This window comes from Monodelphis domestica, chromosome X (assembly GCF_027887165.1).
Source record: "Monodelphis domestica isolate mMonDom1 chromosome X, mMonDom1.pri, whole genome shotgun sequence".
Taxonomy (NCBI): domain Eukaryota; kingdom Metazoa; phylum Chordata; class Mammalia; order Didelphimorphia; family Didelphidae; genus Monodelphis; species Monodelphis domestica.
In genome coordinates, this window is record NC_077235.1 from 35,000,447 (window position 1) to 35,026,593 (window position 26,147).

At 38.2% G+C, this 26,147-nt stretch overlaps 1 protein-coding gene across 6 annotated transcripts in view; it reads right to left on the minus strand.

The window, feature by feature from the left end:
• MTM1 (myotubularin 1) overlaps positions 1 to 26,147 on the minus strand; it is a 113,034-nt gene that overhangs the window by 26,397 nt on the left and 60,490 nt on the right. For 5 of the 6 annotated variants that reach the window (XM_056809358.1, XM_056809360.1, XM_056809362.1 and 2 more), the window contains 3 exons: positions 22,798 to 22,908; positions 9,835 to 9,936; positions 4,357 to 4,440 (listed from right to left, as the gene is read on the minus strand). In XM_056809358.1, coding sequence (XP_056665336.1) covers positions 4,357 to 4,440; positions 9,835 to 9,936; positions 22,798 to 22,908 — 297 coding nt within the window. The remainder of the gene's footprint in view (positions 1 to 4,356; positions 4,441 to 9,834; positions 9,937 to 22,797; positions 22,909 to 26,147) is intronic. The other variant, XM_056809361.1, reaches the window with a different exon arrangement.

Sequence of the window (26,147 nt, forward strand, 5' to 3'; positions counted from 1 at the left end):
TCACCACACAACTCGATTTCAAAATGAATTCCTTCATGGCATCTAATAAATGCCTCACATAGACTCTTTTTCAGAACTTAACACCCAAATACAAAATTCCAGGTCATTAGATCTGATGACAAACCAAGTGATGATCTGGTGTCCCAACTGCAGAAAACAACCAATAAAGAAATATAGATGAGTTCTTCTAAGGTCTTCAACTCTATCATTTCATTCAGACACACTAACTTTTCATTTCATAAGATTATAAACAATAAAAAAGAACAAATACAGAAGATTTGGACTTGATTCTCAAAACTTATTCTACAATGAGTCCAAATGATTTTTCAAATGATATAGTCATGATTAGGACAAATATAAAGTTCCAGAGGAAGTACCTTGCTCTAGATAGCCCAGATTTGGTCAAATGAAGGGTCTTTACAGTAGGACATATTAGACCTTTCTTTACTAAAACTCTACAGGCCTACGTGGATGCTGATCTTGTCCTCCAAAATCAGCATTAGGTTTGGGTTCTACTGGAACTCATTCCCCATTTAAAAATACACACAAGTATAAGAGATTATTTGCTTAAATGATAATTCCCATTTCTCAGACACATAAAAGTTTACAAAGCATCTTCCCCACAACTTGTGGGGTAGACTATTAAAATGTTATTATTCCCCTTTTACAAAGAAATTGAGACTCAGAGGTGAAAAGATCTTACAGTTACATAGCTAAGTAAATTTTAAAGGCAACCTTGATATTCAGTGGCTCTTGATGATAATCTTCAAGGAACAGGGGAGTTGTGAAAAGAGGGTTGGACTTGGAGTCTGGAGAGACTTGGTTCAAATCTCACCTCTGATTCCAGATACAAATGGGGGAATGCCACTTCCCACCCCCCTTTTTTTAAAAAAAACCTCACCTTCTCCCAAAGAGATAATAAGGAAAAAGACTTGTACAAGAATATTCATAGCTACACTCTTTGTGGTGGCCAAAAATTGGAAAACGAGGGGATGCCCTTCAGTTGGGGAATGGATGAACAAATTGTGGTATCTGTTGGTGATGGAATACTATTGTGCTCAAAGGAATAATAAAGTGGAGGAATTCCATGGGGACTGGAACAACCTCCAGGAATTTATGCAGAGCGAAAGGAGCAGAACCAGGAAAACATTGTACACAGAGACTGATACACTGTGGTACAATCGAAGGTAATGGACTTCTCCATTAGTGTCAATGCAATGTCCCTGAATAATCTGCAGGGATCTAAAAAACACTATCCACAAGCAGAGGATAAACTGTGGGAGTAAAAACACTGAGGAAAAGCAACTGCTTGACTACAGAGGGGAAGGGGATATGACTGAGGAGAGACTCTAAATGAACACTCTAATGCAAATACTAACAACAGGGAAATGGGTTCGAGTCAAGAACACATGTGATAACCAGTGGAATCGTGCGTCGGCTATGGGAGAGGGAAAGGTGGTGGGAGGGGGGGCGGGGAGGAAAAGAAAATGATCTTTGTTTCCAGTGAATAATGTTTGGAAATGACCAAATAAAATAATGTTTAAAATTAAAAAAAAAAGGAATGTAAATGGTTTAGGCATTTAATTTTACTTTGGAGATGCAAGTCCCAGATTACAGTTCCATTTACTGGTTTAGGTTTTTCCTTCATTTTTACCTTTATTATTTACTTTGGCTCACAAAAAAACAAAATGAATTTAAACATAAACCAAGTATATTCTAAATCCAATAAAATAAGTCTAGTTAAAAAAAAAAAAACAAAACCTCACCTTCTGTCTTAGGATCAATACTCTGTATTGATTCCAAGATAGAAGAGAAGTAAGGGCTAGGCAATGGGAGTTAAGTGACTTGCCCAGGATCACCCAGCTAGGAAGTATCTGAGATCAGTTTTGAATTCAGGACCTCCTGTCTCCAGGCCTGGCTCTCAATCCACTGAGCCATCCAGCTGCCCTGTTACTTTCCTTTTCATTACTTGGTGCTCACAAGGTTGCAGTTCAATCACCTAATTTTACAAATAAGAGCAATAGGGTCTAGAGAGGAGTGCCTTGACCAAGGACATAGCAGACAAGGGACGAGGCTGGGATTCAAACCCACATCATTGGACTGCAAGCCTAGCATTCTCTGTACTGCAATGGGCTGCCACCCTCTCCTAGTTTGTTTTATCAGTTGTAAAATAGGGATGATAACACATTTAGTAACTTGTAGTCAGCCCCAAATTCTAATTTCAGAGAGTTGTGAGGTTCACATGAAACTAGTACAGATCTATGTGCTTACAGCACACTAGTGAAATGTACAAGCTTATTGTTGGTGCTAATAATAATGTATTTTCACCAAAACTTCCTTTGAATAAGCAGCAATGAAAGCAAGCAACTTCATGGAGAAAATTTAACTGTCTGCCAAGTTTGTATGGAAAAGGTTTAGATTAGATACTAACTACTAATGTATAGAAAGAAAACTTGGGCTCCCAAACTAAAGCATTCAATGCAGAAATAAACTATAGAGTGGATAAGTGTGAAAGTGTCATCTATAATATTGGCCCATAATTTATTTTATGCAAAAATACAAAGACCTTCCTCAATGGTATAAAGAGGAAAGTTAAGAAATAGAATCAATATGATCCTTGACTATGGCTATAAGAACTAGTTAGGTTTAAGGTAAGAGCAACCACAGCACCCAGTAATAATGCATCTTTTAGAGATGAAGTGCCAGGCCCTTCCCACCCCCAGACAGAGTGCCATGCCTGCTCCTCTCCCCAACAAGACTGGGTGCCATATCTCTTCCCCACACTGAGTGCCAGGCATGTCCTGATCCCTTACCCCACACAGGGGAAGGAAAAAGCACTCCATTGGGTTGCTGGTTGGAGGGGGTGGGTGAAGTAAGGAACGTCCTCAGCAAGTGTAGAGAGGGGGAGGGGACGGAGCACTCAGGCAACTCTTGCTGGGGGCCATCAGTCCACGACACCTTGACAGAGGGATGCATGGTAGCTGGGGAGACCACAGAGTGGTCCTTGGCGAGATGTGACTGCCCACTCTATCCCCCTTGCATGACTTCTTTCATCAATGCCCCTTACCTATGAATTGACATGATTCCCCCTAGTCTCAAAAGAAATAATGCAAGAGCAAAACACACGTACCCTTATTCCCCAAAACATCAGCAAATGATCAGACCCTTAAACCCAATCCCCAAAAGACTATCATGGGTTAACTTTTACTTAAGTACATAATTCCCAGCAAAACCGCAGCTACAGGCCAAGCCCAAAACTTTCTCATGAAGCCAGCACACAAATCAATCATAGAGACCCATACAATACGTACAGGTATACTAAGCTTCAATATGCCTCAGTGACTCAATTACACAAATCAGTAACTCAAACTTCCTAATAAGCCACCTGCGACAAAATCATTTATCTTGTATTCTGTCTGTAATCACAATACAAAAATATAGAATGCTAATCAAGTGATTTGTTAAAAGTTAATGTATCACTTTTCCAATCATCTGTCTTTGATTTTGTGTATCTGCATGCCAAGAATATGGATATAAAAATAAATCCCAAGCCTGGGAATGTCGGAGCAGCTCAGAGATGTAAAGCAGTCCCATGGCCGTAATGATTAAGCTGTCTTCTGTTTGTTACTTATTTTATGTTGACTGATTGTTCGCCACCAGTCGGGAACCCTGGGGTCATGAGTGGGGCTGGACCCTGACCACGGCAAACTCTAAGGGCTTTGTTCCCCTCCAGCTCTGCTGCCTGTGAGCTGCCCATCTTATCCCCTGTGCACTCCCATTGGGCTGCTGGGCAGAAGGGTGGGGATGTGGAACATGCTCCATCCAAGTCCCTCTGCCTTCTTAGTAAGAGCTCTGGGGAGGGGGAGGGCAGCTGCATGCCCACAGAGAGTACTCTGCGTGCCATCTTTGGCACCCATGCCATAGGTTTGCCATCACTGTTACAGGATATATGGAATATGATGGTATATGTCTATGTTGGTGAACCTATGAAACATGCCAGAGAGGGCTGCTCCCTTCCCCCTCTCCACACATGCTTGAGGACATTTCTCACTTGACCCACCCCTCTGCCCAGCAGCAAAATAGGAGTGCTTCCTCCCTCCCCTGTCTGGAGTAAGGTGGGGATGGGGTGGGAGGGGCCCACATGCAGTGTGAGGGTTTTGGTTTGGGCACTTGGTCTCTATAAGGTTTGCCATCATTAGTATATGTTGTCCACAATTTGGATGCTACTGTTACCATTCAGAAGGATGTTAGGATATTATTGCTTTTCAAAGAACATGACAAACTAGAGATCATTGTAATGTATATTTTATGGTAACTTACTACATGAGAACCATTCAATAGTACTTATTGACTTACCTGCCTTCGATATTCTTCAATTGGATTATATACCATCCACCCGTTTTCAGGAAACTTTTCTTCATTTAAAAAAGCAAATAATGGCTAGAGACGGACAAAGGAAAAGCATTCAATGTCCACAGCAGGGAAACTAATGATGTCTTAATAGTACATCTTATAATTTAAAATTTTCTCTATTCAGATGTCTACAGATACTTTCAGACACACAATGTTTAAGAAAGCTAAATAATTTTTAAAAAACCAGGCTTACCAAATATAAATTAAGATTAATCAACAATAATAGCTGGCCAGGGGTGGGGTGGGTGGGTGGGGGCAGCGTACAGAGAGAGTAATGGGAACCAAAGCAGCAAATAATGTTGAGTCTTGTCCAGAAAGGCTTTACTTATTAATTGATTCTGTCCTTTCTCTGATTCACCAACCCATTATTCAGGAGGAGGTTTTTCGTTTCCACAGCAAAAATGTTTAAAATAAATTGCTGTTCTTTCAAAATGGAAGCTGGCAAGTCTGTGAACTAATCAATCATCAATTTAAGTCTTTTAAAATTGCAACCTTTACTAACCATATTCTTTGGATCCATAATTTTGTCAATGGAAGGCATTTCCTTTACCAGTGCAGAGTACAATCCCTTTCTAACCCAAAGCCTTAGAAGGTTTTAAAAAAAAACATGATTCATGAAACTAACCAAAAATAATCCTCATTGGTGATCAACCTTCTGGTGATGAGCCCCTCCAAATGTAGCCAAGTTGGTCCTCAGACAACAGACATAAGGTCCACTACTGGGCCTATACTACTAGCCTTTCTATCTTTGTAGAACCTGTGAGAAACTGTATTCTACCATATTAGTCATTGGGACCTCAAGATGTCACCTCCATGTAAAATTAAGGTTGGGGAAATCTCAAACCAGCTTCACTTATGCAAGTTAAGATAATAAGTTAGAAAATGATCTACAAAGTATTATAAAACTAAGCAATTTCAATCCAAATGTCTTGAACCATAAGAGGAACCCAAGTGGAAAAGTAATGTAACAAAAATTTAAGTGAACCATTTGCTGAACTAAGAGAATGACAACAGAAAGAAACGATTCCCAGAAATTCTGATCGTTAATTCCTTTTCAATATTTTGCATGTTTCAAGCTAAGATGCATTCTTCATTATGCTCTACACATTTAGATCCTACAAGTTTCCAATTAATGCTTTTTCAAAACATGCTCATGGCTGTGTCAAGAAGAATAAGCAACTTTATAGAGCAGTCCTTTTCTTTGAAAAAGCTCAAAGCACTCCAATATGTCTCTTTAATAACCTTATGAAACTGGCACAAGATTTCCCCTTGCTACAGCTAGGGAAATCATCCAGTGCCTCGCCCCAATGTTATATGGCTTGTCAGTGGCAGGGCTGGGCCCAGAACCCACATTTCCTGATTCCCAGCACAGTGCTCATTTTTCTCCCTTGGTTCAGCAGCCAACTAGTTCATTTATAATCTCAAACACTATGCTGAAGAAACTAAACAAAAAGCCACATTTGTTCAAAGAACTATGGAGATTTAAGGTGACCCAATTATTTTCCAAAGCATTTTACTGCACTTTATTAAGCCATGTAAGGGATCTGATAGATTTTGGGGCTAGAAGGAATCAGAGATCATCTTGCCCAATTTCCTCACTTTGATAGAAGAGAAAACTGAGGCCTGAAGATGAGAACTTTCCCTTCTGATTACAAAACATGTTGATATGAAATTTACATCTAAAAGACATGGAATGTAAAAGCATGTCACATTTAATTAAAATGTACTATTTACAAATAGAATAAGTGTTTTTGCAATAATCTATAAGAATTCACAATGACATTAAGGACAAGGAAAATGAAAGCAACCCGATGAATCTTATTCTGAAAATATAAAATAACCCTAAAAACTTTATTTAGAATCTGACCAGATTAAGAAATGAGAGCAGGTCAGGGAATTAACTTAGAGCATATCCAAACTGCTCTTTTGTAGGCCATTCTAAGTGGAAGGTAAATAAAGCTCAGTTCCAAGTTCAAGCCACAGAGTGAACAGACTCAATGTTTGCAGGCAACGGGAAGCAGGAGGGGCCAGAGGGTGGTGCAAAAGAAGAAAAACATCCATAATCCATTCAATTCATGACTGGACTTGGAATCGAGCTTTTTTATGTTTCCAGACACTATTTCTGTGTATCCAAAAGCAAATGAAACCTGAACAAATCGAACTCTTGACTTTAAATAAACTCTAACAGTATCCAAAGGTTTTTTGGGGTCTCATATCTACCTCTTACTTGCTATATAACGAGTTCTTCAATTTTTAAATATTTCTAAGGTCATGTATGCATGAGCCAAACACAAGCATATCTCACTTTAGGCAGAAGGCTTGTACTGAAAAAAGTGCAGATAAATTGAATTTTGTAAAATGAATCATTTAAATAATAAGTTATGAAATTATAATTTCAGAATTTTTTTGAATGTAGGAATTTGATATAAGTCATACATGATATATCAAGCCTCTTAAAGTGATATATTTAAAAATCCAATAATTTTTTAATAAAAATTAAACACAGAATTCAAATGCAATTCTGAAAATATAGCTATTCACATTGATAGATACGGTGAATGAAACATGGGAACTGAGAAACCCCATTTTTATGTGTACTCTATAGTCTTTTGTGCAAAAATACTTCATAATATAGAGAAAGTACAAGTACTTCCAATGCAGCTTTTCCAACATTTTTTGGAAGTAACATTGTATTTTTCAACATATTTCTACTACACCCATAATAAAAATAGATTTCCCTTTTTAAGCATTAGTATTAAGGGTTTTGGGGAGATTTCAACATGCTCTTCTCTCAATATAATCACAGGGAGGCTTGTGAGAAGGGAACTCTTCCCCTCATTATGTTGCTTTGTTTTGATGTAATCAATCAGCAACTTGGAGGTTGTTTACTATTGAGATATACAGAGATAGACAGGACCTCAGAGAAAGGAAGTTGAAACCAACAAGAGGGGAAATTGATTCCACAGGCACTGCCCCACTGGGTAGTGCCAGGCAAATTAAGGAACTAGGATTGGTTCCTGAGATGTAAGGTGGGAGAGCTAGTGGGTAGAGAAAACTGCTTATAAGCCAAGACCTAGTGACTGCTCTCTTGCTCTCTCACTCTCTCATGCTCTTCTGGCTGGACATTGGAACCTGAGGGAAACCCTGTTGGTGATGAGCTTCATTCCATCAAATGGCAACTAGGGTATTTAGCTAAGCAACTCCTTACCTCTTTCCTACATTTCCCTCTCTTTACTATCACTACTTTGATGCAATAAAGGTACTAGCAGCTTCATAATTTAATTTTAACTATTACAGTGTACTGGAAGCTTCTATAGACCAACTAGGATTGGATGAGATATATCAAAGGAAAGGACATACCAGGTTAATATGTGCTTCTGATCTAAGAGAAAGAATTGCCCTTTCTCACTTTTCCCTTTGACAGTGAATCTCCTAGAAAAAAACTTTTCTTGGCTCATTGCCTCCCCTTCTCCTCTTCTCACTCCTCAATCTCCTGAAATCTGCCTTTTGACCACCTCACCTACCAAGTTCCTGGAATGGCTGTACCAAAATGAAACTGCTCTCTCCAAGGTCACCAATGACTTTAAAGAACAAATCCAATGACTTCTCAGCTCTCATCCTTCTTGCTCCCCCCTCCCCCAATGCATTTGACACTGTGGACTACTCCTTCCTCCTAAGCATTCACATGGGGGTAAGGGGTGGTGATGACATGGCATTCTCTGATTCTACTTTCCATCTATCCTCACCTAATTTCCTTAGCTAGATCATCATCTTTACCCTATACCTTACATGTGGATTACTTCAGGGCTCTGTCCTGGGCCCTCTTCTTTCTTTCTTTTTTTTTGGGGGGGTTATTTTTATTTTATTTTTAATTTATTAAGAATATTTTTCCATGGTTGCCCAATTCATGTTCTTTCCCTCCCCTCTTCCTGAGCTGACGAGCAATTCCACTGGGTTATACATGTATCACTGTTCAAAACCTATTTCCATATTATTAATATTTGCAAAAGAGTGATCATTTAAAACCAAAATCCTCAATCATATCCCCATCGAACCATGTGATTGATCATATGTTTTTCTTGTGCGTTTCTACTCTCACAGTTTTTTCTCTGGATGAGGACAGTGTTCTTCCTCATAAGTCCCTCAGGATTGTTCTGGGTCATTGCATTGCTGCTAGTAGAGAAGTCCATTACATTTGATTGTGCCACAGTGCATCAGTCTCTGTGTACAATGTTCTCCTAGTTCTGTTCCTTTCACTCTGCATTAATTCCTGGAAGTGGTCCCTCTTCTTTCTAAATCACCTCTGTAGGGGGCAGTTGGGTGGCTCAGTGAACTGAGAGCCAGGCCTAGAGACGGGAGGTCTTAGGTTATAATCTGGCCTCAGACACTTCCTATCTGTGTGACCCTGGGCAAGTCACTTAACCCTCATTGCCTAGCCCTTACCGCTCTTCTGCCTTGGAACCAATACCCAGTATTGATTCTAAGACAGAAGGTAAGGGCTCCAAAAAACAAACAAATAAATAAATAAATCATCTTTCTTGGTAATCTCATCAAGTCCATGGGTTCAGTGATCATCTCTATGTGGATGATTCTTAGATTCACATGTCCAGTCTTAGTCTCTCCCCTGAGCTACAATCCTGCATCATCATCAATTGACCATTGGAAATCTCTAAATGCATGTAGGCAACTCTAACTTGGCAAGTCTAAGACAGACTTAATTTTCTTTCCTCTCTTCCTAATTCCTATTTGTGCTGATGGCACCACCATCCTTCTTATCATTGAAGTTTACAACCCTGGACACAATCTCAAGTCTTCTAGCTAGTTCTCTCTCATCTACAATCAGGTGCCATGTTTTCCTGAATCAACTTCTCAAGAATCTCACATATCTATCTGTTCCTTTCTCTACATTCCTAAGGCCACCATGTTAGTTAAGATCTTCCTCCCCTCTCATTTCTCCCTTACCCCAGTCACTCCTCTAATCCAATCCCTACAGAGCTGCCAAAACCAACTTTCCAAAGGCACAGGTCTGACTATATATCACTCTCCTGTTCCAAGTACCTCTTCAGTATTTCCCCACCGACTACAGAAGAAATACAGATTCCTTTCTTTGCCATTTCCAGTCTCTGCTACAGAGTCCTAGCTCCCAGTATCCCCAAGAAATTTGTTTGTGTTTATTTTGTATTTACTTATCTGTGTATGTTTTCTCCAACAGAATGCTCGCCTTCTAAGGGCAGAGACTGATTTGTTTTGTGTCTTTGTACTCCTAGCACCTACCATTGTGCTTCAGAAACACATGCTTGTTTGCTTAATTCATTCATTTATTTTCTTTAGTTTGTTCAAATAAATGCTTGTTGAATGAAACAAGATGGAAAGAAAACAGAGACACTTTAGAACTTGAGGGGGAAATAACCATTAGCTTACCAAACCATGTGACCGTGGAAAGGCATATTTTGTGAGGACTTCAAATATGTCTCGTCTGCTGTGACCTTCTTGTTTCAAAGCAAATCTCAGATTTCTCATATCCTAGAGAGAAGATATTTTAAAAAAGAAAATTACCACTTCATCCTCAGATATACTCAGACAGAGCACAAATGTTCAGATTAATTTTACACTCTTTAATTGAATGAATTTCAAAAGGACAGTTATTCTATGTAAGTAAAAGAATATGTGATTTTCTGGTATTAGAAATAAGCAGTTATAAAGCAGCTAGGGAGTGCAGTAGATAGAACACCAGGCCTGGAGTCAGGAAGCTCTGAGTTCAAATCCAACTTCAGATACTTAGTAGCTGTGTGACCCTGGACAAGTTAATTAACCATTTTTGCCTTGGTTTCCTCAACTGTAAAATGAGCAGGAGAAGGAAATGGCAAACCACTCGAGTATATTTGCTAAGGAAAACCCCAAACAGAGTCACAAAGAGTTGGACACAACTGAAATAAGTAGACAACAAAAATGTGTCAGGCACTATGGTACAGTTTGGGAAAGGAAGGCAAAAAAACAGTTCCAGGTTTCCAGGAGCTCCAAGTCTCCTAGGGGAGACAACATACAAAGAACTGTTTCCAGATAGAATAAAGACAAGGTAAACTGAGATAATCTCAGAGGGAAGGCACTAAGATTAAGGAAGCCTGGGAAATGCTTTTTGTAGGACTTTAGCTCAGGTCTAAAGATTTCCAGGGAAGCTAGGAGGTAGAAATGAAGACAAAGTGAGTTCTAGGCATGGAGGGCAGCCAACAAAGATGCCCTGAACTGAGAGATGGAACATCAAGGAGGTCAGTGTCACTGTATTGATAACTATGTTTGGAAGAGGGTAGATGGGAGGGAGAAGCATAAGTGTAAGAAGGGGCCTTGAATATTAAATAAAGGATCTTTTCTTGGATTGGATCCTGAGAGCAACAAGAAACCATTAGAGTTGACTGAGTGGTTGGGGAGTTGGATGTGTGTGATATGCATGCTCAGACTTACACTTCAAGATCAATGAGAGAACCAGAGTAGAGAAAGACTTGAGGGAGGTAAAGAGACCAACTATTGCAACAGTCTAGGCCTGAACCAGGGTGGTGGTATTAAAGACAGGAGGCATACATGAAAGATTTTAAGAATGTAGAAACACAGAAGGACTTGAAAACTATGGCAGGAGGGTTGGGTGAACAGTGAGAGTGAATCTAGATTGTGAGCCTGGGTGACTGGAAAGATGGTGGTACCCTGAACAAGAACAAGGAAGTTAGAAAGTGGAGAAGGTTTGAGGGAAAAAATATAGTTCAGCATTGGACATTGAGTTTAAGATTAAGATTAAGATTACGGTTGAGTTTAAGATATCTACAGGACATATATTAGTTCAAAATAATCAATATTCAGATATTCAATAAGCAGATATAGATGGGATATGAGAGGTCAGGAGAAAGATTAAGAAGATGTGAGAATCATTAGCATAGATGACAGTTGAATCCAAGGAATTCAAAATGTATAGAGGAAGAAGAGGGCCCATGAGCGAGCCTTAGGAGCCATCCACAGTTAGTGGATATGATTTGAATGAAGATCCAGCAGAGAAGACTGAGAACCAAGGGAGAATAGTATCTAGAGAAAAGAATATTAAAAAAGAGGATAATCAACAGTGTAAAGAACTATAGAGAAGTCAAGAAGAATGAGGACCGAGAAAAAGCCATTAATTTGGCACTTAAGAGGTTACGTTAGACTCTCTAAAGTTTAGAGAGTAGTTTCAGTTGAATGATGAATTCAGAAGTCTGATTGCAGGAAGTTAAGAAGAAAGTGACAGGAAAGGGAGGAGACAGTGTTTTCAATACTACGAAAATTGCAACTTTAAGAAGATAAAAGTTCCAAATTTAAAAAATTCTTCTACCTTTTGAATCTTATGGAACCACTGAATTTAATTGGGTATGAGAGAAGGTAACTTGGGGAAGTAGGAGGACTGGACTAGAAATCAGAATACCAGGGACCAGTTGGGCTCTTACACTAACCAGATGTGTGCCCCTGGACAAAGCCCTTAACCTCCCTGGGCTTCAGGTGCTTGGGGGGGGGGCTTAGACTAGGTGTTTTTGTATTGCCTTACTCCTAAGATTGCCTTTAATTTTAAAAATTTAAACAGTTTATAAATCATCATAACTAAAATGATTTGTGCCTAGGTAATTAGGAATAATTTCTTTTTACTTTTAAAAAGGCTTGATCTCAATGTTGTCAAATACATCTTCAAATACATGCCATTTTCTCTAATACTCCTTTGCCAGAGTTATAATTAAAAGAAGTGAAATGTACCTTGACCTAAGACCTCACTTTGATAAGTCTCTCAACAAAATCACATTCAAGAGTCCCACAATATCAATGAACGTATTTTTGGATAATTAAAAAAAGGAGGGGGAATCTGGGTATTTCAGTGGTTGAGAGGGAGGCCTAGAGATGGGAGATGCTAGGTTCAAATGTGGCCTCAGACACTTCCTAGCTGAGTGATCCTGGGCAAGTCACTTAACCCCCATTGCCTATCCCTTACCATTTTTCTGCCTTGGAACCAATACATAGTATTGATTCTAAGACAGAAGCTGCCTATGAGTCCCCTGTGTTACCCCCCAGAGAGTGGAGGAAGTGCTTGCATTGGTCTGCTGGACAGAGGAGAGCAGGGTAAGTGAAAAATGTCCTCAGGTGCAGTGGAGTAGCCCCCTCCAGCACGCCAGGGCACATGTCCCGCATCTTTGCCAACCCAGCACTAGGGGATAGTGCCTGCCCTTCTAAGTCATATTGTATCTATTCTATATGTTTCTTATATGTACATAGAAAAGTACAACTTGTCTCCCCCATTAGAATGTAAAATTTCTCCTCTGAGTCTTCAGCACTAGGTATGCTGTGGGGCTTAAGACAGGTGTTTAAAAGATGCTTACTGACAGGCTGAGCCTGGGCTTCCCATACCATCTCCTTACTTATCTTGGCTACTAACTCCCTATTATTCATTGTAGTTCCTTACTTTCCAAGTTGGGGGGGGGGCGCAAACAGAGTTAAGTGACTAGCCCTGGGTCACACAACTAGTAGGTTTCTGAGGCCAAATTTTAACTCAAGACGAGGAATCTTCCCAACTCCAGGCCCAGTACTCTATCTATGGTAACCTAACTGCCAATCCTTCCTTTCCAATTAAAAGATTATTCCCTTGGAGAAAGGAAAAAAAGAAGCAAAACAAAAGATGAGAAGCTTTGTCTTCTCTCAGGAGCCTGCTCCAGAAGCATGCCAAGAAGTAGTTCTAGTGGGCAGCTGGGTGGCTCAGTGGATTGAGAGCCAGGCCCAGAGATGGGCAACTCTGGAGTCAAATCTGGCCTCAGATACTTCCTAGCTGTGTGAAGCTGGACAAGTCACTTACCCACCCCCCACTCCCCACTCCCCACTGCCTAGCACTTACCACTCTTCTGCCTTAGAATCAACCAATTCTAAGACAGAAAGCAAGAGTTTAAAAAACAAACAAAAAAAGAAGTAGCTCTAACTCTTCATCTTTTCCTCGGTATAGCTTTATAAAGCTCCAAACCCTCTGTTGTCTTTTTTGTCATCAGCTTCAATTTGTTCTGAGAGTTAGTGTTCCTGACACTATTTTTATTAGACCATGTTATGCTTCTGGAGCCATCCTTTATTATCTGTCTTTATTTCCATCTTTTGCAGCTTTTCACAATGTCAGATAGCTGGGGTTCTCTCTGCAATAACACTCCAGTCTCTTTAGACAGCTCTTTCTCCTCCATTCAGAATTTTTCTTCTATCATTTTCAGAATTTCATTCTTGAGGGTTTCCCATCCTCCTGGCCTGACTTCCTCTGAAGAATTTTAATCCATGGAATCCTACCTATTTTTTCTTCTTTCTCCTCTCACTTCTAAAATCTACTCTTGTAAAGTCTAAAATAAGTCAAACGAAGCACAGATTTCTCCCTTTGTGTTTCCCCCTTCTTCCCTCCCTTTTCTCAGGGTTTTCAGGCAGGGTGGTATAGTGAGATACAGAATTCTATAGTTCTTAAATTTGAGTCAGAAAGACCTGGGTTTGAAAAGTGTGAGCTCTAGTCCTTTCTAGTCAAGGAGAGAGACCAAGAAATATGTGGTTGATAGCTTGCCCACATTGCTAACTAGATCAGGTCTTCTTCCTAGGCTTCTGACATGTTTCCTTAAACTCTCATCTATGTCATCTATCTAGATGGTCTAAAATATCCTCTGATGCCAATATTGCTTTTTATTCTGACCTCCTTGATCTTCACCTAATGCTTTCTGCCATGTGTTCCCCCGTGGTTCTTGAATTTCATCAGAGTAGCTATTCTTAAAATACAATGCTACACTACTATTTCTTCTTTGTATAGTGGAAGGAACACCAAATTTGGGATTGGAACCTGAGGTCAAATGAGTTCTAACTCATATGACTTTTACTAATATTTTGTACATTTTAAAATACATATCTGAGGCCATAGGTTTTATCATTAAATTCCTTTTTGGGTATCGTCCGTTAATTTTCCTACATTGTAGCTATGCTCTATGGCATTTTCCTATATGTCTTTTTTGTCTGTATATATATCTATGTGCCTATATTTGTCTATCTATCAATCCATCAACTGTCTGACTTTTCCCCTTACTTTTCAATTTAAACCTCACATAATTAAGTTTTTCAGATCTCAGGCAAATACATTTTTTTCCCTAGTCCTTGTTAGTTCCTTTCCTGCATTATTCCTGTATGTCAGGTCACAGTCCAAATATTCAACACTTGTTCTTGGATGTTTTTAACCAGTTTTTTAATTCCTAAATCTGCCACTATTTTATGTATAATTTTCCTTCAACTGGTGAAGCAACAGATTAAAGACATCCTATGCCAATGATGGTGAACCTTTTAGAGACCGAGTGCCCAAACCGCAACCCTCAGATTACATGTGAGCCCTGTGCCTTATCCTAGAGAGGGAAGGGAGGAAGTGTTTCCATTGGGCTGCTGGACAGAGGAGTGGGTCATGTGATAAATGTCCTCAGACTAAGAGGGTGAGGGGAGCAGCCCCTTCTGGCATGTACGCATGTTCACCAACATGGTCCTATGCCCTTAAGGGCATTGCTTTCTTTAGCATTAGCAAAGCTTTCTATATTCCTCTTGGCATTATCATTTCTGCCCACACCCCAAAAGTAGTAGTCATCATCAGATTTGACAAGTCTAGGGAGGTGCTCTCTCATGTTCTGGGCCCAGGAAAATAGTGGACCTCTCAACTGAGTCACTAACCACCAATGCTTCTCTGCTTCTTCCTCTCATCCTTACTGGACAATCTTTCATCTAACGGTTCCTATTACAGTATCATGGATTTAGAGCTGGAAGAAACAATCATCTAGTCCAGCACCCTCATTTTACAGAAGAGAAAAATGAAACCAGAGAGGCTGACTTACTCAAGATCAAATAGCTGGCAAGTGGCAGAATCAGGATTCCAACCCAAATCCTCTGACTTGTTCCATGCTAACATACATAATATCTTTCATATTAATACTCCTTGACAGACAAGCAGTTGCTTCACCTACAGAGGGTTCAATTCCCTCACATTCAGGAATAGTCTCCCAATTTAACTTGAAAAGCCTAGCAGCCCTTCTCCCACTTCCCGTCTGATGTATTCTTCTATCCTCTAACTTTCTGACATTAGAGGATTCCCCTCTGTCTCTTTAGATCCTATTTCTTTTTTGTTTTTACACTGAAGCCCTTCTTTTTGTAAAAGAACATTGAATTCTCCCCAATAATCTAGATAGTGGTGAGATATTCTTTGAGGCTCTTTACCTTTGCTTCCAGGAGGGAGGCCAGGCTGTAATTTTAACATGGATAAGAATTACTATTTCTAACTTAGAATTCATGATTAATAACATCATTGAATGTTCCTATAAAGGACTTGCACAGAACTTTGTCTTCTCAAGACATTCTAACACCAAAGAACTCAAAAACTTCTTGGAACCTTATAACCCATTATTTTTAAAAAATTTTCAAAATTCTGACATAACTCCAAAAAAGTGAGCATTTCTATATACTAAGGAGAACATAAAAGACAATTGTACAAAACAAATGCAACCAAAATTAGAAGGGAAGCAACAAATTGGGAAAAATCTTTATAACAAAAACCTCTGACAAAGGTCTAATTACTCAAATTTATAAGGAGCTCAATCAATTGTACAAAAAATCAAGTCAATCCCTAATTGATCAATGGGCAAGGGACATGAATAGGCAATTTTCAGATAAAGAAATCAAAACTATTAATAAGCACATGAAAAAGTGTTCTAAATCCCTCCTGATTAGAGAAATGCAAATCAAAACAACTCTGAGGTACCACCTCACACCTAGCAGATTGGCTAACATGACAGCAAAAGAAAGTAATAAATGTTGGAGGGGATGCAGCAAAGTTGGGACATTAATGCACTGCTAGTGAAGCTGTGAATTGATCCAACCATTTTGGAAGGTAATTTGGAACTATGCCCAAAGGGTGCTAAAAGACTGTCTGCCCTTTGATCCAGCCATAGCACTGCTGGGTTTGTATCCCAAAGAGATAATAAGGAAAAAGACTTGTACAAGAATATTCATTGCTGCTCTCTTTGTGGTGGCAAAAAATTGGAAAATGAGGGGATGCCCTTCAATTGGGGAATGGCTGAACAAATTGTGGTATATGTTGGTGATGGAATACTATTGTGCCCAAAGGAATAATGCACTGGAGGAATTCAATATGAACTGGAACAACCTCCAGGAATTGATGCAGAGTGAAAGGAGCAGAACCAGGAGAACACTGTACACAAGAGACTGATACACTGTGGTACAATCGAATGTAATGGACTTCTCTACCAGTAGCAATGCAATGATCTGGAACAGTTCGGAGGGACTTATGAGAAAGAATGCTATCCATATTCAGAGGAATAACTGTGGGAGTAGAAACACAGAAGGAAAACAACTGCTTGATCATATGGGTCGATGGGGATATGATTGGGGATATAGACTCTAAACGATCACCCTAGTGCAAATATCAATAATATGGTAATAAGTCCTGATCAACGACACATGTAAAACCCAGTGGAATTGCGTGTCGGCTATGGGAGGGGGGTTAGAGGGAGGGAAAGAACATGATTCTTGTAACCATGGAAAAATATTCTAAATTAACTAATTAAATAAAATTTCCCCAAAAAGGCAATTTTAACAAACTGTGAATCTTTATTCCATACAGCTTTTTTAAAGAAAAGATAAAATTCAGCATGTTACTTTCAAAGCTATCCTGATTACCTATGTTTCCTTCTGTTCTTTTTTGTACATTAAAAATGTCTTAATGGTTATCTTATGGAGGGATATCAACTATTGTCAGCCCTTCTCTCCCTTAAAGCCCTACCTTCTAGTTATAAAAAAGATAGCTTATAGTAAACAAGCATATTATAGACCATATCCCTAATAAATACCAATGCAAAAAAAATTTAGATAAAATATTAGCAAGGAGACTACAGCAACATCTCAAAAAATCATATACTACAACCAGGAATGCAATGGCTAGCTCAATATTAGGAAAACCATGAACATAACTGACCATATTAAAAACAAAAACAACAAAAATCATATGATTGTTATTAATAGATACAGAAAAAACTTCTGATATGATACAACATTCATTCTTTTTCAAAACACTAGAAAGCATAGGAATAAAGGGATTTTTCCCTAAACATGATAAAAAAAGTATCCACTTAAAACTAAGAATCGGCATAATATGGAATAAACCAGAGGCCTTTTCACTCTCATGAGAGCCTCAGATCTTTGTTCCTCTGACTGAAAAGTCTTGCAAGCTACAGCTTAGTAGGAGGGTCTAATGGTACGCACAGTTAATTGACTTTTGGGAAAGTTTCAAACTGCTATGGTGGGATCAATTCACAGTTTTACCAATAGGGTAATAATATTCTCTTCTCCTGCAGTCCCTCCAACATTTGTCATTTCTTTTTTTTTGTCTTCTGCCAATCTGAATGGTATGATCTAGCTAGCATTTTAGAATAATGTCAATATAATAATATGAAGAAAGGCTATACTTGATTTGCATCTATTTGTAATGGTTTTGCCAATGTTAGAAATGCTAGTTCTAATGACTAGAACTAAGGTTCTAGAGCAGTGATGGTGAACCTTTTAAAGAGGTGGGTGATGTGAAAAATGTCCTCAGGTACCCTTGGAGAGGGGGAGGGGATCAGCCTAGCCCCACATCCCTCTGGCTTTCTAGTAAGGAACTCTGGTGAACTCTGTGCTGGGGCAATGGCACATGCCTACAGAGAGAGGTCTCTGAGTGTCCCCTATGGCACACATGCTATAGATTTGCCACCATGGTTCTAGAGGATACTTGCTTCTTCTCTCATTAGAATGGTAGCTTCTAAATGCTCAAATAAACATTTACCATTCTAGGTTTCTCTTGGCATTTGTGTTTGCATTTCAAAGTTCCTACTTGACTCTGGTCTTTGAATTAGGAATACTTCAAAATCTTTTATTCCATTACATATTCATTTTTTCTCTTAAAGGAGTATACTCAACCTTTTTCATCTTTTAAAGTCTTTCTTCTTTTATCTTTTGTAATATTGTATTCTAGGATTTCCTCGGGTTTAATAAGAAGCTGCAGAGTAGCTAGGTGGCTCAGAAGATAGAGAGCTAGATGTGGAAATGGGAAGACCAGGGTTCAAATCTGGCCTCAGATACTTCCTGGCTGTTGTGAAGATTGGATTAGCTATTTCCTGATTGCAACAATGAAGATACTTAGTTTAACAAAATCAGGAATGTCTTGGGAACTTTAAATTACTCCACCCTACTTAGATGTATTTTAGGAGAGGATAAAGTTGTAATCTCCTGTTTGAACAATGAAGGTACTTAACTCTTACCTTATAGTGAAGCTGGAACTTTAAGTTAAGTCAATTTAATATCTTAATACAAAAAGGTTTTAAGTAACTATAAAGGTTAAGTTAATCACAAAAGGTCAAGTAACTAACAAAAGGTGAACTTAACAAAGAAGTATTAAGTAACTCTAAAGATATGATATAATCTAATCAAAAGAAGATGAGAACTAAAAGTATGGGCAGTCCTGGAGAAAAGTCTTAGATGTGATTGGTAGACATGAAAATTTAGATGAGACACAAGGGTGAAAGATCTATATATTTGGATCACTTCTTCTCTCTGGCACCTTTTGCAGCGGAGAATTGGCTGACAGCAGTGTGCTAGTCTTTTGGCATCTTAGTGTGGCTACAAGCTATTGTCTGGTTCAGTGGTGAGTTTCTGGCTGAGTTTCCCTCCTTTACTTTTCCAACTTTATTCCCTTAGAAGCCTCTAATCTTCTTCAGAGACCTAGAGGCAGGAATTTTAAACTCCCCCTGGCACATGCCAGGCAGGAGAAATCCTATATCCTCTTTCCTCCTTCTTCTTAAATTCCTTCCCTCTATATTATTTAAATTACCATAAATTTCCAGACTGACTTGGGTATTTTATTTGGGACTTTCCCTGGCAACCAATTAAATCTAGATTTTAAGTCACAACCCTAAATTTATCTTCACACTGTGCAACCCTGGGTAAGTCACATAAATCCAATTGCCTAGCCATTATTGCTCTTCTAATTTGGAACAGACACTCAGTATCGATTCGAAGACAGAAGGTAAGGGTTTAAAATAATAATAATTTAAAAAAGAAGCTTTTGCTAGGTCTTGTGTGATACTGAATGTTGTTCTTTGGAACTTGAGTTGCTTCTTTCTGGATGCGTGAGGTATTTTTGCCTTTCATGTAGGAGTTCTGGATCTTAGCTATTCCTAGAATTTTTCCTTTTGGGGTTTCTTTTGGGAGATGAATGGTGGGTTCTTACTACCTTAACTCTGCTCTCTGTTTCTAATAGGTTGGGGGAGTTTTCATTTATAGCTTGAAATATATTGTGTAGACTCTTATTTTTTTTAACTCTTACTTTCCATCTTAGAATTAATACTATATATTGGTTCCAATTAATACTATGTATTGGTATTGTAAGGCCAAGAGTGGTAAGATCTCGGCAACTGGGGCTAAGTGACTTGCTCATCTAATAAGACCTAATAAGTTTGAGGCCAGATTTGAAACCAGGACCTCCTGTCTCTAGACATGGCTCTCTACCACTGAGCTGCTTAACTGCCCCAGTGTCTAGACTTTTAAAAATCATTATTTCCAAGGAGTTTAGTGATTCTTAAGTTATCTCCTAGGCCCATTTTCCAAGTTAACAGTTTCTGATTAGTTGGCCTGGTGTTGGGAGGTCTGAACTCAAATCTGACCTCAGGCACTTCCTGTGTGACCTTAGACCAGTCACTTAACCATGTTTGCCTGGCCCTTGCTCTTCTATCTTAGAGTTATTTCTCAGACAGAAAGTAAGGATTTAAAAATATAAGGTTCCAACTAATCAGGTGGCACACTATCCACTGTGCCACCTATCTTATGCATAACTCTTTAATTTTTAAGCAAAGGATCAAGATGCATGAACCCACAAAATACATATAACAGAAAGACAAGGCTATAGTCCAAAATTTTTATCAATGATTCAAAATTGATGAAGCTATAAACAGATGGATTTCCAAATAGAACCCTTTAAGTTTTATTATTTTCTGCATCATTTGAAATAAACATGATTACCTAAATATAAATTCTGTAAATTATAGCTGAGCTTGTTTACTTCAAAATGAGTTATGGAAGTATTTACTTAAACTTAGCTGGAAAAATCAGAATACTAGTTGTCTATCCACAAATAAAAGCACCAGCGAAATGCAGGAAGAAAGGGATTTTGTAAAGCCTGTATCTTCTGTCTTAGTATAAATGATTAAGACAAGAGTGGAAAGAGCTAGATAATGAGGGTAAAGCGACTTTCCCAGGGTCACACAGCTAGAAAGTGTCTGAGGCCAGATTTGAGAGGTTGCTATTCCAATGCTCTTTTCCAAAGCTAGGCTTTGTCAGCATCTACAACTATAACGGCTGATTATATAGGCACTTCAAAGATTGAAGGGTCTTGAGTGGCTCAAGCACTGTAAATTCACAGCGTGTAAATTCACACGCATTTCACAGTTTTATAAATTGTCAGTAACTTGCTTCCTAAAATCTATAAAGCATAACAGAACTACCCCACAATTATAACATAATTCTTTGCCTAAAAAATCTGATCCATTTTGAAATAAACAGTTATTTTCAAGTATTAATGATTCCAGTGAATAGTCTAATCACTCTAACTCTGGTAACAGAGTTATCAGCAAGATCAATTTAACAGTTAATCACCTTCCTCCAAATGTGACTGGACGAGGTGAAATGTCTCTCTGGAAATACTAATAAAACAGAATCCTATAAGTTCTTAAGAGACAAAATCAAGGCACAGAGCATGGAGCATGGCTTTTTGAGCTGTACTGACTAAGGATGCAGAAAATACTGCCAATATATACTTTTTCAACTGAGTCCTCAAATCAAATCAGTAAGTTTCCTTTGCTAACCCAAACTCAACTCCAATCAGAGGAGCAAATTGGTATGAAGTAGACTTCCAAACAAGGAATTGGAGCAGCTCCCCCCAATAAAGACAAATCATTACTCCACATGTTCTAGCTGACCAAGTCGCTGAAGAATTAGGAGATCAGGATCCCTAAATTTCTTGAGTTTCCTATACAGAGCAATAAATTAGTCCTAAATAAACTGGGAGGAAAACCTACACCCTGGGATTTACATTCACTATAAATTTAGAAACTCTATCTGGAATCACTGGACTGAGAATTGGGAAGTTTGGGTTCTGTTAGCTCTATCTATAGTCGTTGCAAAGACCCTTGACCTCTCGGTCTTATTTTCCTCATCTGAAACATGGGAAGACTGGACTATATTATTTTTAAGTTCTCTGAGATTCTATCATTTATTCTTTAAAAAAAAAACCCTTACCTTCCACATTAGAATCAATACCTCATATTGGTTCCAAGGCAAAAGAGTGGTAAGGGCTAGGCCAGTGATGGTGAATCTATAGCACATGTGCCAAAAAGGACATACAGACCTCTCTCTGTAGATATACCTGTCATTGCCCGCCAGAGTATGTTACTAGAAAGCCAGAGGGACTTGTGGTAGAGCTGTTCCCTTCCCCCTCTCCATGTACCTGAAGACATTCCTCACTTCCCTCACTGCTCTGCTCAGCAACCCAATGAGAATGCTTCTTCCCTCCCTTGTCTGAGATAAGGGAGACTGGGGTGGGGCCTGGCACTCTATCTCTAAAAGGTTTGCCATTATGAGGCTAGGCATTTAAGTGATTTGCCCAGGGCCACATAGCTAGGAAGTATCTGAGGCCAGATTTGAACCTAGGATCTCCCATCTCTAGGCCGGCTATCAATGCACTGAGCTATTCAGCTACCCTCTAATTATTCTATATGTGGCATAGACTTGCTCCATGTTAAACAATTACTTTACTCCCTGTTAACCACATAGTGAGATAAAAATCGATAAAAGTTCTTTCTATGCCATTAAAACATGTTCTATTTATTTTCTCCTACCTTTTCAAAATACAAAACTCTTTTGGACACACTGCTGGGGAGGCCATTCAGAAAAGGCCTCAGGAAAAACAATACTCTGCTCCCACCCTCCAAAGAAAGGCTTTCCTTAGTCTTATGCTAACAAATATTTTACCAAAGGAATATACTACTTGTATTAACAAAAGGGATAATTTATCTCCCTCCACATTTGGCAAAGAAACCAGGTACATGTTTTATGTAAACTGTTGCTCTCGACAATTTGGGAAAACTACATTTTGAGAATGTATGATACAATTAAGGAAGGAGGTAAGCATCTGAATGGAGAAACATTTTCAAAATTTTAGGTTGATACAGGCGCTTCAATTTCTAAAGATTTTGTTTGTCTGGTATCAGTTCAAGATAAAAATGTCAAAAATCTTACTTTGCAAGTAATATCTAGTCCATAAGAATTCTCTCCTCGGCTTGAAGCTCCTCCCATTTTTTCAACTCTTGCAATGACACCCAGAGGAATGTCGAGTAATGCTCCAGAATCCTCAAAGACACACAACACAAATGGGAAAGTTAATATTTTTTGTTTTGCATGATAATATATGAATAACCCATACTGAATTGTTTGTCAGTTCTCAGAGGGGGAAGGGAAGAGAGGGAGACAATATGGATCACATAACTTAGGAAAACTTATGTGGAAATTTGTTATTAAAATTTTTTTTAATTAAAAAATTTTAAAAATTAAGTAAATATTTTTGTTAAACATCAAGAAGTCCACTGTACCTCTCTGGGTCCCAGGCAACTTTTTGCAACTCAAAGATATAAAGTAGTTGGTGATCTGCATTGGCTGAGAGTGTCCTTATTAGGAGTTTCCTACATTAATGAAATCACATTCCCAACCACTACCCCAAAGAAATCATGAATCTAGCAAAACTTGACAGGCAATATATTACTGGACAATTTCATATCTTGAAATTTTAAATCTTTATAGACAAAAGTGTGACACAATAGAACAGAAACATAAACAGCAAGGATTAAAGTAGGCTTATGTGTCAAAATCATTAAAAGCAGTCCTCCAAAGTCTGGTCTCTTGACACTTGATTTTTTTCTTTTGATATAGATATATATGTGAAATCATAGAATATGTACTTCCACATATCAGTTCTTTCTCTGGAGGTGGTTAGCATTTTCCTTCATAAGTCCTCTGAAGTTGACTTGACTGTTCATAGTACTCAGAATAACATCATCATTTACAATTACTCTGAACAGTATTGGAGATACCGTATACAATGTTCTCTTGGTTTTTGTTCATTTCACTCTGCATTATTTCATTAAAGTCTTTTCGGTTTCTAAAATCAACCTACTCATTTCTTATAGCACAGTAGTATTACAATCATATACCACAACCTATTCAGCCATTCCCCAAATGATGAGCATCCCCTCATTTCCAGTTCTTCACCATCACAAAGAGAGCTGCTATAAATATTTTAGAATATATAGACTCTTTTCCTTTCTCCCTGATTACCTTGGAAAACAGACCTAATAGTGGTATTCTGGGTCAAAGAGTATACAGTTTTATAACTCTCTGGGCATAATTCCAGAATGCTCTCTAAAATTTTCATAGTTCACACAAACGGTATATGTGCCTTGATTTTTCCAAATCCCCTCCAACATTTGTCTTTTTCTCCTTTTGTCCTTTTAGCCAATCTGATATATAAAAGAGATGGTATCTCAAAGTTGTTTTAATTTACACTTCTTAATAATGATTTGGAGAACTTTTTCATATGATTATACAGAGATCTCTTCCACATTGTGACTTGTTCCATCACAGTTTTGATATACTGCAGTTTGACATAAGAAATTAAATGGGGATTTTAGGGGGGAGATTTGCAGAAGCCACAGAAGACATACAAAAGTCAGCATATGATAAAGAAAAAATTTGGAAACTCAAGAGATGTATAAAGAAGTGTGTGTGGTACTGTATAATATCAACATATTTTATACTTTAACATCATAAATGTACACAATTTCTTTTTTAAAGTTAAAATAAGTAAAAAGTTAGTTTGTGAAAGGAATGCAAAACAGACAATACACAAAGGCTAGAAATGTAGAGATAGTTTTAAAAGTTTATTAACTTGTAAATGCATAAAATGTATGTACTGTTATGTGTAATATTGCCTTATAGTATGTATTTCTGTTTAATAACATAAGTGAATAGCTATACAATGGGTTTTTTAAAAAAATTAAATTTGTAATAAAAGAACTGCAGTTCTACACATTGTTTTGGGGATGTCAAGCATGTTTATGGGAATCTCTCATTTGACTTCCTGCACTGATCTCTGCATCTTTAGTCTTTTATATTTTGTGTTATTTAAATGCCATAAACTTAATTAAAATCATGAGTCCCAAGTGTAGTGCTCCTAGTGGTTCAGAAAGTGCTCCTAAGAAAAAGAAGAAAGTGATGAACTTGAAGGAAAAAGTAGGATTGTTAGATATGCTTCCTTCAGGCAAAATAGCTACTGTGGTCGGTCACTATTATGGCATTAGTGAGTTGACTAGAAGGCATATCAAGAAAAAAAGAAGGAACTCTGTGAAGTCATTTCTGTAGCTATACCAAAATTGTAAAACATTTGCTTAAATCCTGAGATTGGCATCTCTCTGGCGTAGAAAGTGTGACATTCTTGGGGGGGGGGGTTGAATTGCTATTTTTAGGCATTCCAGTAGTTTCTGGCATTATAAGAGAAAAGGCTAAGTCCTTATATGATTCCCTAAAGGAAAATGAAGTTGAAGGGGCTACCCCTATGGATTTTTAAAATTTCTTTTTTCATATAGTATTTTTACTTAACAATGATGTACATATAGCCTACAACCAAATATTTAGCCCAAACCCCTAAAATGAAAAAATTCAGACTTCTTCTCTGGTAGGAAGGGCCTGTGAAAATAGAATTATCCTCCTTTTGTCTTTCAATGTAAACAATCAGCAACCTTTAATTCATTAATTAATAATTTCCTGATTAGGAACCTGGAGGTCCTTTACCATTCAGATGTGCAGGGATAAACCAGTCTGAAGTGAAAGGAAATAGAAACCAAAGAGACAGGAAATAGATCCCACAAGCACTGCCCTCCTGGGTAGTAGCAAACAAATTAAGAAACTATGATTGGTTCCTGGAGTGTGACATGATATGTGAGAGAGCTAATGGGTGGAGAAAAATGTTTATAAGATGAGACCCAACAGGAAGGAGGAAATTCACATTCACATTCAGATTTGCACCTGTACTCTAGAGGCACTGGGATTCAGACACTGAAGCTGACTGAAGCCCTCTCTTGAGCTGGTGAGACTCTTGTTGAAGAGACTGCTACAACTTCTGGCTGGAGATTGGGATCGGAGGGAGCCTTTGTCAGAGATGAGCTGGATCGGCCATTATAGGGTATTTAGCTAGGCAATATTTTCTACCTCCTTCCTATGTTTCCCTCTATTTTAATTAAACTAAATTGTTAAAAGCTACTAACAGCCTCATAACTTAATGTTTAATTATTATAATCAGAAACCACAACCTTTTTAACTATTACAGGCCAAAACATTTTACATGGATTTTCCTGATCACATATCTAACCCCTGCACTGTGGAAGGAATACCTACCTATATAAAGTTTTGATTTCTTCTTTTAAAAAGTGCTATTTCATATCCTTTGACCACTTATCAATTGGAGAATAACTCATTCTTATAAATTTGACTTACTTCTCCATATATTTGAGATAGAAGGGCTTTATGCAAGAAACTAT